The sequence below is a fragment of the Phodopus roborovskii genome, unplaced genomic scaffold, assembly GCF_943737965.1.
Source record: "Phodopus roborovskii unplaced genomic scaffold, PHOROB, whole genome shotgun sequence".
In the NCBI taxonomy this organism is placed as follows: Eukaryota; Metazoa; Chordata; class Mammalia; order Rodentia; family Cricetidae; genus Phodopus; species Phodopus roborovskii.
In genome coordinates, this window is record NW_026126588.1 from 24,829,435 (window position 1) to 24,845,733 (window position 16,299).

General features: G+C 47.8%; 2 protein-coding genes across 2 annotated transcripts in view; one reads left to right on the forward strand and one right to left on the reverse strand.

Moving 5' to 3' along the window:
- Window positions 1-2,598, reverse strand: part of Tgfbrap1 (transforming growth factor beta receptor associated protein 1) — a 42,214-nt gene extending 39,616 nt beyond the window's left edge. The window contains exon 1 of the mRNA XM_051204238.1: window positions 2,452-2,598. The gene's annotated coding sequence lies outside the window, so the exon portion shown is untranslated. The remainder of the gene's footprint in view (window positions 1-2,451) is intronic.
- Window positions 2,599-8,492: 5,894 nt separating this feature from the next.
- Window positions 8,493-15,000, forward strand: CUNH2orf49 (chromosome unknown C2orf49 homolog). Its single transcript, XM_051204251.1, has 4 exons — window positions 8,493-8,659; window positions 10,659-10,825; window positions 12,505-12,880; window positions 14,594-15,000. The coding sequence occupies exons 1-4, from the start codon at window positions 8,561-8,563 to the stop codon at window positions 14,648-14,650; spliced, it is 699 nt and encodes a 232-aa protein (XP_051060208.1). The 5' UTR covers window positions 8,493-8,560; the 3' UTR covers window positions 14,651-15,000.
- Window positions 15,001-16,299: the final 1,299 nt, after the last annotated feature.

Below are 16,299 nucleotides of genomic sequence, written 5' to 3' on the forward strand. Positions count from 1 at the left end.
TTTGCAAGAAACACTCAACCTTATTTTCGTTTGTTTAGTAGTCATGGATTATATATATATATACTAAAACAGGTCGGGTTTGCCTCAAAGGAGATGAGTCGTAAGATCTGAGCCAAGTTATTCTGCAGAACCCAAACACCTGGCTGCCACAAATGATGACTTTAATGTCTTTCAAACCAGGACTGGATCCTGACCAAGACAAGATGCTTTACCCATTCAGGAAAATTGGCTGGTTTTCATAAAGGATCAAAAGTTTAACCTTAGCATAAAAGGCTGTTAATAACTGTAACAACAACAACAACCAGAAACCTAACTGCAAGTTAGGTCTAGAAAAAAAAAAAATGTATTGTTTTTTGTTTGTTTCCAAAACCTTTCGTTTGCATTTGTGTGAGGCCCCTACTCACTTGGGCAGGATTTAAAAACCAAAAACAAACAAACAAAAAAGAGGGGCATTTGTAGCCAGGCTCCCTTCTAACTTGCTATGTAGCTAAAGATGATGACCTTGAGCTCCAGATCCTTTGGCTTCCCCTCCCAAGCTGAGGAATCGCAGCCTTTCAAAGCCTGGCTTTATGTTGTGTCAGAGATGGAACCCAAGGCTTCCTTCTTGCCAGGTCACACGTGATGCTTTTCAGGCATCAAGCTCTAGGCTTTGTCAGCTTTACAACTAGCGGTTGCTATGAAGCGCAGGACAGTACCAATCTCCATCTCCAGAGAGTTCAGGCCGGGCCTGAATCAGTCCTACCAGCCTGCAGCAGTGAATAGCTCCGTCCCCAACTTTCCGGCCAAAGCACCGTTGCTCAAGTATGTATGAGGGGGGGAAGAGTGGGAAGCAACGCCAAGAGTCTTACCCATGAGCTGAAGACTTTGCACACCTTGGCATGTACAGGGAACTGAAATCCAGAATCCACGGCACAACTCCACAGCTAAAGCCTCCACGGGAGCAACAATTGCTCAGAGCACAGAACCATGGGTCTGGGAGTGAAGCATGGGCTTGCACTCTTATTTTATTTTTGTTGGTGAACAAGCATTTGCCCTTTTTCTGTTAAGTGTCAGGTCTTGTGATAGATGCCTCCCATGAAAATGTTATGAGAATCCACATACCCTTTGTAAAATTAGGCCTACTTGGTGAGCAGGGGAGATAAGACAAGGCCCCGTGTAACCTAGGCTGGCCTCAAACATGATACATAGTCATGGATGGCTGATGATGGTCTTGAACTCCCTGTCTTTCTACCCCTATCTTCTGAATGCAGGTACCACCACACCCCAGCAATTAGTTTTGATCAGGAAAATGACATCCATCCGATGGCCACTGTTAAAAGGGACAAGAGTGGGATTTAAACCCACAACTCCTCGCCCTCATCATGGCCGTGGGATGTGAGCAACCAGGTTCCTGGGGATTCTGGTCAAGCACTGCCTTTCATTTTACACCGAAGTGGAAGTTGCTTGGTTAGCAGAAATGAAAGGAAAAAGAAAAGGAAGCAGATGTCCAAGCATCTCTTCCTTTCTGACCCTCTGGAGCTGTGAGCCCTCAGCTTTGCTGACCAAGTAAGGATCATGACCACCAGCAGGGGAGTGCAGCTGGCCAGCCAGTCTGCCCACAGTCCGCAGTCCTCAGCAGGCAGGCACACCAGCTCACAGGGCACCCCTTCTCCCTATCTTCCCTGGCCACCACCTTACCCAGTGTTGCCTGCCTGCCTGCCTGCCCGCCCGCCAGCCCTCCTGGCCCTGCTCAAGACTACAGCCCCCAACTGAGATGCACAGGGCGAAACTCCACTTCAGAGTCCAGTTGTAGCTAGCCCCAGAGCAGCGACCTCTGACATTCAACCAGCAACCCTTTGACAGAGGCAAAACCAGGAGGCAACGGGACAGACAGCCTCACAAAGCACAGGAAGTCAGGCGGGAGGCGATGAAAAGTCCGTGTGGGGTGCAACTCCCTAACCTGGTGCACCCGTGGTAAAGACCGTGGGGCCAGAGATCAAACACAGGCCTCCTCTTTCCTCTTCAACAACACTCCCCTGCCTGCTCTCCCAGTCTCTCAATTCAGACCTGACACCGACCTCAATACCAACCCCTAATTCACAGAGCTCGGGAAACTTCAATCCCAGCACGCACCCCTACCGGTCCACCCCAAGGGTGGAGGCGCACCAGCACAGTCCTTCCTGATCCTCTGGGCCCCCCTCCTCGTCCCCCACCCCAGAAACACAAGTTCAAGGGCTAGGTCTGTCGGATTTGCCTCTGCCTTACACTGACACACCCCCAGATCACAGTGTACACAGTGACCCCGCGCGGGTGAACACCCCAGCTTCCCCCAGCCTGCACGCCGGCCCCCGGCGGCGCACCTGGCCCAGTCATGCGGGCACCCGCCCGCCCCAGCCCGGCTGCACCTGCGCGGGCGCTCGCCGGGGCCGCTCGCGCACCCGCGGTTTCCCCAGGCCGCCCCTCGCCTCTCACCAGCGCAGCGCAGCCGTCCCGCGCCGCCCGCGGCCTGGGGCCCCGCCGCCCGCTCCGGCCGCGGCTCCTGGGCTGCCCGCCCCGCCGCCGCCGCTTCCCGTCACGTGGGCCGCCGCCCGGCGCCGGCGAAGGGAGGGCGGGCGCTCGCTCTCCGGTGCCCAGGCCGCCGTGCGCCGCTGGGGGGCTCCGCGTCCGGGCCCGGTGCTCGGGACGGAGGGCGAGGGCGACCCCGGCCGCCGTCCCCGGAGGGCAGAGTCCCGGCCGGCCGGCCTCCGGGAAGCGCAGCCTCGTCTCCTCCGCTTTCCACTCCATGGCTGCATACTACACAGCAGCAGCAGCGCTGGGCAGGTGGAGCCGCGGAGAAATGCCTCCGACACAGAGACGGACGGACAGCAGGGCCCGACTGCGAGCGGGGACGTCTCCCGGGCCGCAGATCGCCAACGCAGGGCATGGCCTGTCGGTTCCCAGGCCCACTGCTAGTCCAGGAGAAGGCATGCAAGTCCCCGAGGGGAGGAGCGTCTTTGCGGGCCGCTCCTTCCTAGCCGGGAGTCCCGGGACGAATCCACCCACTTACTCTGGGGCAGTCCATCAGTGCCACCCACTCCTTTGTGTCAAGCCCTGGTGAAGAGTCCCAGAACCCTTCTTCGGCATAGAACCAAATCTAGAACGCTCCTTCCAGAGTCATCGGTGCTATCAACACCAAACAAACAACCAGATGGGTTTCTCCAATTATTTCCCCTGATTGGAGAAATCGCTATGGAGGTGGCTTAAGGTCTCCCTTACCCACGACCCTGTCCCCAGATTCTATAGGAAAGACGCCACCCCGAGCCCCAAAAGTGGGTAACATACTATTCTGTAGTCTTGTTTCAAAGGAGGAAGGCCCGTGGGGGTGAGGCCTAGAAAGACTAGCCTCTGAGGGGACCCCCTAAGTGACTCATTATAGACACTCAGTTGAGTGCTGTCCATTTCCCCATTTCAGTGAGGCAAAGAGAGGTAAGGATCAGAGAAAGAACTCAGACTTCAATAACAAGTTGTGCTTGTAACAACAACAACAACAAAAAAGTCCTATTGATTACTTTTTGTAACCACCTTTACATTGATGATGCATTTATCAAAGAGGGAAATCAGAAATAAATGCTTTCTTTAGAAGGCTTACCACAGGTTTTTTGGGTTTGTTTGTTTGGTTGGTTGGTTTGGGTTGGGTTTTTGTTGTTGTTGTTGTTGTTTGTTTGTTTGTTTGTTTTATGGCAAGCTTTATTATTGGCACGTCTGGTCTTGGGCATACTAATTCCTCTACATCACAAATGGCAGCTACCTTTAGGTAGTGCCTGGACTAGGAAACAATATCTTCATAAGCTAATTAAAGTCTTCTGGTTATTTCTGTTGGGTTCCTTTACAAACAAATATAGTGTCATGGTTTTCAAATGAATGTTTTAAAAATCACTCTTATGTGAACGAGTGTTTTGCTTGCATGTATGTGTATCACATGAGTACAGGAGCAAGCACACAGAGCCAAGGAGAAGGCATCAGATCTGGACCTGGAGTTATAGATGGCTGTGAGCCAGATGGATGCTGGGAACCAAACTCAGGTCCTCTCTAGGAGCAGCAGGCACTTTTATCTGCTGAGTCATCCCTGTCCCCTCAAATGAAACCCTGGGCCCATATCAAGCACTACAATTACATTTTATAGGATGTGAAAAGTGTTCTGACAGAAGACAAGGGAAATGACGAATTTCATAAATAAACTGCATGTTTCGACAGTTGCCGATGCACTTCCAAAATTCAGTATCCTCTGCTTTGTGTGATGTAACCCAATTCTATCAAGCTCTCTGTTCCTCTTGCATACAGGAAGCACTCATTCAGCAAGTTTTTTTTTTTAATGGATGATTTAATGCTTGTCATTAGTGCACTAATGTATCTTTAAAAGGCACTTACTAGTGATGCTGGGTGAAAGTGGGGGCCTGTTCATGTTGAAGATGCTCTTTACCCAGAGAGTTTTAATGCTAATATTCTCTTATTCCAACTTATACACATTCTTAAGAATGTATCTAACATGGTTGATGATTAGCTAACATCTGACATATTTGGACATCACTTTTAAAGACCATATTAGATAAAGTTACATTTATGATTTTATAAGTAAACATACCTTATAACAGGCTGTTTTGAGAGCTTTTTATTATATAATATTAGTGCATTTAATGACACATATACATACTCATATACTTGTACTTTAGCTCTAGCAAAATAAAACTTTCAGTTATTACTCAATCAACTACTTCCTGGGCAGCTCCTTCATGAAAACTGCTAGGCCAGAGGCTACGTCAGACTCTGTCTCTGGGAACTTACTGTTCTGAAAAAACGACTACATTAGGGCTGTACTGTACAGGAAAAACCTACCCAATCAAATCATAAAGTGAAAAGCAATGTGCTTGGTGACAATGGAGCTCAGGTAGGAAGTGCCTAAGAACCATCCGGCACAAACTTAATAGTTGCTGTGTGGCAGGCACTGGGCCTGGGGCAGAAGACCCGAAGATATAAAGAGGTAACCTGTGAAAAAAAGTGCCTTGACTGAGATGTCTGTGTGTCCCCAAATACCTGCAGACAGTATAACAGTAGTAAGAGGCAAAACCATTAGGATAAAGCACGAGTGGGATTCTCAAAGAAGTGGGACCCTTTACCCTCCTACCACGTGCCATATGAGAACACAACAAGATATCATGATCTCACCAGATGCCAACTTCTCCAGAACCTTGGATCACCCAGACTCCACAACTGTGAGAAACATGTCTCTGGTGTCTGGAAGCCACCCAGTACTCATCAGTGTGCCCGTACACACTAAGACACTCAGGAATGAGAAACAGTAATATTACCACTAGTAGTGTTATAAATACTAATAGCTAAAACCACAAGTCCAGAATGTGAAGTACTTCATTAACTGTTACCTTCATTTTGAAGCTCCTTACCTTAAGTGCAGATGTATTTTTGACAAATAGCACATGTTTGTATGGGCTAGGAAGACAACTCAGCAGTTAAAAAACACTAGCCATTCTTGCAGAGGATCCAGGTTCCATTCCCAGAATCCACACAGCAGATTACAACCATCTGTGACTCCAGTTTCAGGAAATCCAGTGCCCTATTCTGACCTTCGTGGGTACCAGGTACAAACTAAGTACACAAACATAAATGCAGACAAAAAAATCCCATAGACCAAATAAATAAATAAACAAACATTTATAACACAGTATCTTAAGTATTACTTTATCTACAAACAGAATCAATGCCCACAGTTCTTAGAGAATATTTTTCTCCTGAGTTAATCACCCTACAGACATTTTTACTTGTTATTTTTGTTTTGAGACAAGGTTACACTTTGTAACCCACACTTGCCTCACTCTTAGGCCCCTTAAGTGCTGGGATAAAAGGCATGTGTCATCATCTCTGCCTCCAAAAACCTACTGAGAGCCAACAAACTACAACATGATGCATACTAGTGAACCTGGTGAGGGAGTGAATGTAAACACAGGGAACTTGCAGCATTCACCTCATCTAGTGAGGTGACATGAGACCCATTGTTAGTTGGTTCCCCTCAGCCTTTTCTCTTGTTCTATAGAATTACCAAGTCAGAATGTTAACGAATAAACCTTATTTCTGTTTGAAGGCCCCCCGCCATGCCGTAGTGACAGTATTCTCACCAGCATGGTAGATTTTCCTCTGGTCTGTGTCTAGATTGGAAAGATTATACATGTGAGGTATTCTTTTTCCACTCTGGTTAATTGGTTTTCAGTCTTTTGGTTCCTGGCTCTTGACTGGGAGCTTGGTTTTGATTAGCTTTGTCATGTAGTGTGGTTGAAATCTTGAAGCAGCCCTCTGCCTGGACATATCTGAAGTATGATCCCAAAGGGTTTATTGTTTTCTTTTAACTCCCCCCCCCCACGACACACACAGACACAAAATTCCCATTCTGGGGCTTTTTCACTAGCCTAAGATAAACTCTGATGAAAACTGTTGGTAAAGTATGGAGTCCCCAGAGTTCCACTCTATAGAGGCTCTGCCTGGGAAGGAATCTATAGACATTGTCAACAAAAACCTCTTTCCCTTGGGGATGGAAGGATGGATACAAAACTCATTATAGTCCTTTCTCTCTTAATCTTTTTCTTTTGCCTCAAACTACAGTTCCTTCCACCCCGTGGTTTCTGCTTTAGCTACATGTACAATAGTTCTAGTGGATTTATTTTAAGCCAGGAAGTGCTTAGGGTACTGGGAGGGGTTAAAAAGAAAAGACAACAGATCTTACCTGTAACGATTATTTTGTTTTTTGTTTTTTTGGCTTTTTTTGCAGATGAAAAGTCTGAAGCTTCAGCTTAAGGAGTAGAGCAAGCGCATGGGAACACATTTCCAGACTATTACGCTGCTTGCTGCTTCATACAACTTCTTGCTACATCTCCCTGGTGATGTCAGTCAACAGGTACAACCGGTGGAAGAAACCGGAGAGGCGTTTGACATACTTTTTAGGCGTGATCCTTACAACATTGGGAGGCAGTTACAATTTCTATCTCGGAGATGTGAAGCTATAAGGGGAGTGAAAGTGGGAATGGGGTTATAAGCCAAGGCTGGGCCACTCCAAGACTGGGCCCCTTCCCCCTTCTTTGCAGCCTATGACCAATAACTTCCTATTGTCAGTCGGTGCCTCGCAAGTACATGTACCGCTTGTATTACCCCTATTTTCATCATCGGATGCTTCCTGAAGAAGGAACTGAGCCCAAGAGACCAAATCACCCAGCGACCATGCAGCATCGAAAACTGGGTTTGGTTTCAAGTACATGTTCCCCGAGAAACAGCTACTTTAGCCACTAAGATGACTCCCAGTGAAGGAAATGGAGTGCTGGTCTCACTTTTACATGGCAATGGAAACGTTAATTTGAATATAGAATAGCTCGGTAATATTACAAAGCTAAGGCACTTAATTCCAGCTTTAGGCGCAGCTTTAGGAACGCCCATTTAAGGGTAGGTCACTAGATCTCTTTTAGGTCTGCTTCCGGGACGTGAAAATAAAAGCACTGGGTTGGATATTGCTTTAGGAACCCACTTTAAGTTTCCCTCCCAGCTCCGAAATTGTTTCTACCACCCCCAACAGAAAGATTTGCAAGCTGTCTCTCAGCTTTATCTCATTCCTCATTTAACACCTCACTCTTACTCCCACAGTACCCTTTTATCTCTTTGCAGCCTCCAGTTCCCGTTTTTTCCCCATAGACAATGCAACGTTTTCCAATTAAAACAACAACAACGATATACTGTAAAACATAAAAAAACGTGCGCTCAAAACACGTAGGAAGCTCGACTTTTTAAACGTGCAAAGTTCTCTTTCCCGTGAATGACGAGAGCGAACAGATTCCCCTCACAACTCTCTCGGACCACAGTAGTTGATGCCTAGGACGTTTGTTTTGTTTAAAGCAAGAACTGTTACTCGGGTGTGCTTATTAGGAAGCGCAGAGGCAATGCACTTGATCCTTGGCTACTGTGAAGTCTGTGACCTCCAGTTACCCGGGCTGTCCTTTCTGGGGGGGGGGGGGTAAACTTATTTTTCAGGTGGGGGTTGGCTGGTCGGTGTAAAGTACGGTTACGGTTTCAGGGAGCGGCGGCGATACTCGATGCTCGCTGTGCTGTGTCCCAGGTGCGGGAGCCACAGCGGGCTTACTTCTTGCAGAAGGGAGAGCGGGCAGTAAACGGACTGAGACATCGCCGAGCCTCTGCCGAGCGCTCCGGAGAATCCCCGCGGCCTCTGCCGTGCGACGTCACAGGAGGCGCGACCAATGGCGGCCCGCTCGGGTGGCCTCGCCTCCCGCGCTTCCGGCGCAGCCACGCCCCGCCCGGCCACGCCCCGCCCGGCCACGCCCCGAGCTTGGCATCCCAGCGGGTCCTGTAGACCCAGGTGCGTCTGGACCCCACCCTGCGCCAGCCACACCCTGCACCCTGCACCCTGCACCCTGCACCCTGCGCCCCGCGCGCGCGGGCGCCGAGCCCCACGGGAGTCCCGCCCCCTCCCCGCGCGCGTCACTTCCGCCGCGGTGCCTTGTGGGTAGCCGGCCGGGGTCTCCTGGCGACGACCATGGCGGGGGATGTGGGCGTTCGCAGCTGCACGGACTCGGAGCTGCTGCTGCACCCTGAGCTGCTGTCCCAGGAGTTCCTCCTCCTCACCCTGGAGCAGGTGGGGCGCTCGGGCCCGACTGAGGACGGACGGGCAGCCGGGAGGACGGGCAGGCCTGCGGGAGGCTCGCGGCCGCTCCCCGCCCACACAGGTCCGCTGGGGCTCGCCCGCCTCGCTCGCTCGCTCGCTCGCACCCCCGAAAGGAAAACCTCCAGAGAGTGTCTGGAGCCCCCCGGGAACCCTCGGGTAGCCCGGAGAGGGCGTCCAGGACCACCTCCGCCGCCTCCGTGCGAGCAACGAAGGACGCACAGGGAGGGGAGAGTCTGGTGCAGCCAGGGCTGCAGCCAGGGCATCTGGGAAAGTCTGTTACTCAGCTCTTCGCCTCCCTCAGAGACCGAACCCCCCTAAACCGACCGACCCCCAGGGAGATGGGCTTACTCCCTGCGATCGTTGTCTGGGCGTAGTCACCGTTGGGAAAACTGAAGGCACCTGGCTCTCTGGGTGGTGTGCTTGCGTGTGTGTGTGTGTGTGTGTGTGTGTGTGTGTGTTTGCGTGTGTGTGTGTGTGTGTGTGTGTGTTTGCGTGTGTGTGTGTTTGCGTGTGTGTGTGTGTGTGTGTGTGTGTTTGCGTGTGTGTGTGTGTTTAAGCTGGTGGGACCTAAGAAAATAGGCAAACCAAAGAAAAGAACGCCACCAGTTTTATTCAGATTGCTCAAAGTCTCTCAAGGGTTCTCGTGTGGCCCGTTTTGTTTTCCATGTTACCTCCCTTCCCCTAACTACAGTACCTTTCTCTTAATTATTAACTGAAGTTCTCCATACGGTTATTTTAAAGATGGCCTTTATTTAACCTGTGGTTCTCAGGCTTTTAAGCACACCAGGACTATTGAGGTCTTACAGAAACGAATCAGTTTCCATCGGTCAGTTTCTCATTAAGTAGGTTCCCTGTATGCCCTGTAACTGCGTTTTTTGTTTGTTTGTTTGTTTGTTTGTTTGTTTTGTTTTTTACGAGTTCTTGCTGTTGTCCCGAGGACGAAACTTCTGAGCACTGCTGCTAAGAAAGCCAGCTCTTCGGTGCCTTCTAAATAGATGGCGTCCTCTGGGAATGTTGTCCAAGAGCGTCAGGGTACTCCCACCCCTGAGTGAATTCAAGATGAAAGTCGGCAATATACAGTAATGAAAGAGGAATACGATGGTTTAATATTAAAAAAAGAAAAATTAGTCAAACTGGTCAGGTGGCATTGATTTTTCAGTATCTATACAAAGCATACATTTCTCCAGTTTTCCCTGTGCGTTGTGCATTGTTGTACTAACTGATGTTGAGAGGGAAGTGGGCAGGGAGAGAGATTCGTTACTTAGGCATGGGTGGTTGGACAATGAGGTGAATGGTGAAAATGTGAGGGGGTGTGGTGTAGCATTAATGTCATCAGAACGGGGAGTTCAGTTCCCTTCTGCAGTAGTAGTTTAAGCTCATTTAAAAAAGCTATGCAAGATCTCTCCCTCTGGGGTGGGGTGGGGTGTCTCCATGGTAAAGCCAGTGCTTGGCATACTTAAGGAACTGGGTTCAGTCCCCCCACCAACCAAAAGAACAAACAAAAACAAAAAAGTACCCGCCCACCAGATTAAAGAAACATGAGAAATAAAACACAGGGTGAAACCGAGATCCTACCCCTCCAATGTGACCATGATGATCGTACTCAAAGTAGCGTAAGGATAGAATTGGATACTATGCTTTATCTGTTTTCCTCTGGTGGTGCCCCATTTTCATTTAGGTTAAGGAGGTGGTGGCAGTCTCCGTGGTTATGCTCTACTGCTAGAGTTGGCTAAGAGTGAGGGTGTGTGGCCAGTCTTAAGATGAGGCACAACTTAATATCCATAGAGGTTAATAGGTCTTTAATACCGTCTCTAATAATACCTTATAGGACTCTTCTAACTGGATGTGATTGTGACAGTAGTTTTATAATTTACTTCAGCGTAATGGCTTTTGACCATGTCACACAGATGGTAATTATAAAATTAAATTAAAGGTGTTTTGAGATACTTTTTGTTTTCCTCTCCCACAGAAGAACATAACTGTCGAAAACGATGCAAGAGTGAACAAAGACAACCTGACTGACCTTTACGTCCAGCACGCCATACCATTGCCTCAGAGGGACTTGCCAAAGAATAGATGGGGGAAGATGATGGAAAAGAAGAGAGAACAGCATGAAGTCAAAGTTGAGGCCAAAAGGTACTTTTCCAGTGTTCTAGGCTCCATCTAATCCCTCATGACAGAAGGGCTCTGTTTCTGTTTTTCTCCCCACCCTTCTTTCATGTTTTAGTTGAGAGGAAACGTAAATCCAGTTAAACGTGTGCTGTGGAATCAGGTAAACTGTGGAGAGGCAAGGGCAACTTTTGGTAAAAAGTGGCCAGCGACTACCTCACTGCAGAGTGACGTTCCAGTAGAAAGACCCGTAAGAAGTGGAGATTTGTCTGTTACTCCACTCTCTGAGAATCTGGATCAGCAGTGTGCCCGCCACGTGTCCGGCCTAGGACTGGAGAGCGATGGAGGTAGAGCGTCTGCTGTGAGTGACTGGCAGGGATTGTGGCATCAGGTGGCTCTTGTGGACCGAGGGAATTTTGGCTTTGGCTTTACTCTGAGAGTGAGAAGGTTTTGGGGCAGTGGCGCTGGTGACCCCACCGGACAGCGTTTTAATAGCATCCCTCTCCCTACTGAACCGAGAAGTAATTTAAGGTGGGGGGAGTTGCAAGGACAGTATCAGGGAACTCAGTTAAGAAAAAGGGGTTGTGTTGTAACCCAGGCAAATGACATTTGATTAATGAATGTTGCTGACTACCTGGTGAGGATGGCTTTCTAAGACCCTTGAGTGTTTGCTCTAACAGGTGATGGCATTGATCACTCAGGCCCTCTCTACATAATGCACTGTCATAAGCAACACCCTAGAGACGGAGGGGGGGTGGCGACGCGACACGGAAGATATGGAGGGCTGGAGGAAGAGGGAAGTCTAACTTGACCAGGAGTTTTGATCCCTCGTGAGTCCCGTAACTGAGGTGACTAGAAAGTGTGTAGTTGGATGTGTGTATGCTCTTGGTCTTTGGGAAAAGAAATACAGAGGTAGCCTTGCCTTTGAGCAGGAGCGATTGCATGTTAGTACAGGCTTACCCATTAGTGTTAACTTTCACACATCTGAATTATGTTACATGTACCTTTCATTTTGTTTACTTGTTTAGGTTTCGCTTTATTATTTGTGAACTGCCACTGTGGGAGTCTTGGTACTTTCTCTTTGTAAGATAATAACTGATTCTAACAGCATAGTTGGGATAGCAGTACCAATAAGCTGCTTTTTTTTTTTTTTTTTTTTGGTGGAGCTAATTAATTTATCTTACCTGCTTTTTTATTTGTTTGAGAAAAAAAAAAAAGCAAGAAGATCAAGCAGTTTGCTTGTGGTTTCAGAAGGATGAGTCTAAGATAGGGAATCATGGCAGCAGGCTACAGACAGTTGAGAGCTCGCATCGTGAACTGCAGGCGGGAAATGGGGAAGGGACTGGGAATGGCAGGAGTCTGAACCGTCATAGCCCTCCTCCACTGCGGTAGACTGCTAGCAAGGCAGCATCTCTCCAGCTGCCCAAACAGCACCACCTTCCGGGGACCAAGTATTCAGACGTTTCATTCGGCATTTTAGGAATAATTATATTTTTATAAAAGATAACGGGATTTCTTATGAATAAATATTCTATACTTTAAAGCACCAGAAAATTGTTTCCTTGGGTCTGGAAGTCTTTTTTCCGGTAGTTCCCCTCACCACAGTCTGGTCAGTAAATCTTGTTTCTTACTGTTCTGACTGAATCCAATACGCTGATTCTGCCAGCCGTGTGGTGCTCCTCAAGAGAACATGTTTGTGATTTCAGGAATAGTGCTGTAGACGGATTAAGGAAAAGACCCCTCATTGTGTTCGATGGGAGCTCAACCAGCACAAGCATCAAAGTGAAAAAGACAGAGAATGGAGCGGACGAGCGGCTCAAGCCTCCGGCCCAGACAGGCGCTGCCCGGGATGCCTTTCGGAAATTACCAAATTCCTCTTCAAGGGTCTCACCCCTAGTTTTGTTTTCCGATTTGCCTATGAACAATAAGATGGAGCAGGATAATAATGACACTAAACAGAACCATGACTTAACACATAGGAAAAGTCCTTCGGGTCCTATGAAGTTACCGCCTCTGTCCCCTGTTGGAACTACTCCTGTGAAATTAAAGCGGGCTGCTCCTAAGGAAGAGGCAGAGGCCATGGTAAGTGTGGGATGGCTTCCATATTAAACATGGCACTGAGCGCCCACCCTGCAGCCCCAGGCTGTGCTTGCTGCCTTTTATTGGGGCTGGGGTGCTAAAATCAGGCCTATGTCCTTCAGAGGGTTATGATCTGAAAACAGTATAGAGTTTAACATTTGGCTCCATGTCAAACCTGCATGGTACTTTGATAGTTAAGCCGACACCTCTTTTCCTTAAAGGGTCACCCCGAGAGAAGCTCCCTCCCCTACCCAGGCTCTGCAGCCTCTGTCTGTCTATCACAGTGGGTATAGCCAGTAGCAGCAGCACAGTAACAGTGTATAGTATTGCTGGTCAGTCCAGGCTGAGGGGCAGAGGGAGAGGTCCCTGTAGATGGTAAGTGCCATCTGCCCTAGCTGCATCTCCACGGTTCATCAGTGCCAAGGAGGACAACAGCACAGGTGATATCATCACCTGAGTGTACAGTCTACACTGGCCCCTCGGTGCCATTGAACTCCGAATAGTCTGGTTTGTTGTTTTGTTGACACAGGGTTTCTCTGTGTGTATTCCTGGCTGCCCTGGAACTCACCTGTAGACCAGACTGGCCTCGAATTCACAGAGATCTGTCTCCCCAGTGGTGGGACTAAGGTGTGCACCACCACTGTGGGGCAGTAGTCTGGTTTTTATATCTCGTTGCTCATCTGTTTGAATCCTGGAATCTAAAAGTCCACAATGATTATTGTTTTTGAAAGTTCACCAAATTTCTTTCTATGTAAAATGATTGCAGAAAAGCGGGTTTCCTAAGATTGTCTATTTCTGTCATGGCATATAAAGCTAAATGCTCCTGTTAATGAGACCCAGAACGCTTGTGTCTGGAGCAGCACATTTATGCAGTGTCTGGGCCTGGGCCTGAAGTCTTTGTACTTACATTAAACCTACCCTAGTCTGCTCTCCCTTAAACATGAAATTGTATAACTGTGGAAGGACAGAAACTTTGAGGGGAGTCTCATACACTGTGCTCTACCATATCTAAGCTTCTGGGTGCTGGGATTTTATACACAAGTTACAGGTGCATGGCTTCCACAATCTGTTCATTGATCACAGGGCATGCATGGGACAGCAGTCTGCCTGCATACTTATTTTAGCCTCCTTGTGAGATGGAGAAAGCCAGATGGAAGTTAGAATAAGCCACATCTGAAATACAATTACTATGAGGAACAAGCCTTAGAGACATGTATGTTTACATAGCTGTGATCTCTGTATGTCCATGCAGATGCATAGAGAAAGGTATTACTTTAGAGATGCAAATGTTTAGTCGCCATTTCTCTCCAAGTTTACACTGTGATACCAGTGAAGGAGGAGGGCTAGGTGGGGAAGAGGCAAGTCAGCTCTGCCCGTCAGGATCACGGTGAGAGCTTCTAGAAAGCCAAGAGAGGCCTATCCCTCTACTTCTGTGATCTCTGGTTCTGCTGTTTGTGGGGTAAGATTTAAGGTGTGTTCGTGTGAGAGAGACACAGAGACAGAGACAGACAGAGGAGATATCTTGGTGCAGAACATTTGAGAACCACAAAGGGGAGCCGGATTAGACTTCCTTTTTTAATCTGAGCACCATCCCCACCAGGTGGCAGCAGAGCTCTTGAACTGGTGCAGCTGTAGCCGACCTTGGCTGGGTGCTTACTACTCTGAGCTACTCTGAGGCATCGCTGCCATTGTAAACTGGTTACTCCTCTCTTCCAGAATCCCCTGAAGCCTCCAGAAACAAAGAGGAAGATACAACATGTTACATGGCCGTGAAGGGAAGCCTCGGAAATGTAAATAGAGCTGCAGCCACAGTTTTCTGACGAGTCCACAGTGTTTACAGAGGTCCTGATCACTGTGGGATTTTCTTGAGGTTTAAAATAGGTTTGGAAAAACAAAAGTCTTCCCTTCCTTTCCCTTCCTTAAAATGTCTTGATGTTCATGTCCCAGTTAGGGAAGAATTTTTTTAAATATAGCTTTGTACACATCCTTTATGAATTGCTTTTCCCAAGCAGAAGCATATAGCAGTTCACAGTATTGTGGTAAATAATTGCCACCTGTGTCGTGAAGGGCTCACCGAGAAAAGTGTGTTGGTGGCGTTGCTGAAAAAGCATCCTGTTCTTGAGTGAGTTGCGTGTGCCAGTTTGTCCCTTGGAAGACAGAAGGGAAGGCAGGGCTCCTGTAAGTTCCCTCTCAGTGTGGGAAGCTGCTCATGCATCTTTAGAATGTCCCTGTCGTACAGGGGTCCTACCCTTTTCCCATGTGGCTTGAGGTCTTCCTGTGAGTTCAGCTTTTCTTGTGAGTTTTATCTTTTTAAAATGAGACTGATTTCAAAGTCTTGAGGCAGGGTGATCATGTGAGAGGCAGTACTTGACAGCAGAGTGTTTGGGATGCGGGATGTGAGAGTTCCAGTCATCTGGAAAGTCCAGAGCATGTGGCAGTGGTGGGGGGGGGGTGCTTATTGGTATGCTGTGGGGTAGACCGTTGCCATTGTTAGGCCACTGGAATTGGGATTCACTGTAGAGTGCAGCAGAGAAGTAGACTGCTAGCTGAACAAGGTTCCTGTGCTATAATACAACTTCCTGCGGGCAGGGCTGTCCCATGCAGGGGTAACTGACAGTCTTCTCATTTTTGTGCAAGCAGCATTATCCACCCGTGTACAATGCAGGAGAGTGAGAACATACTGTTTGCTTTATGTTCATGACTTCTGGTATCTGCTCCCTCCTTTATATTTCTAACTAAGAGCAAAGATACTTCATACCCTTTCCATGTATCCTTGAGATTTGTGGTTTGCCTTGTTGGCCTTCGGGTCATCTCCTTTCTTTGGTTTGTTACAACAAGCGTTTTAGATCAGTTATCGACTAGCCTTACAAAATATAATTCAGCCTTGCAGGTAAGTACTGTTCTTAGACGTCAACCCTGTAGTTTTTTTAGTGTTCTGCTTTTTTTCCAGACTAAATTTGTACACGTAAGACAAAATTGATAAATATTAAATGTTGCATGACTTGTCGATGCTACAGTAAGATTTTAAGTACATTGTTATCTGCAGGGCTGATTAATTAATGTTGTTGTTGGGAACTGTGCTCCTATATGCAATTGTCAAGGGAGACTCTAGAAGTGCAGCTTTTAGAGCAGAATGATGCATTCTATTTTATATTCAGTTGAGCCTTCTGCTTCCCCCCAGCATCTCTCTTTGAAGAGCATTAGCCATTTGACAGTTTTAAGTCAGAGGGAACTTATTTTTAGTTACTCAGTGAAATTAATTTTTAATTTGTATGTTTAACTTACAGAGTAGGTTGGTAATAACAGCTGAACTGTGTAACATTGTTGCTTCAAATTGAAGTTTATACTATGAACATTCAGCATCTACGCTCACATAGCAGCGTGTTATCGAGCTGTTCTGAGTTTTCGAGGTGGAGAAGCAT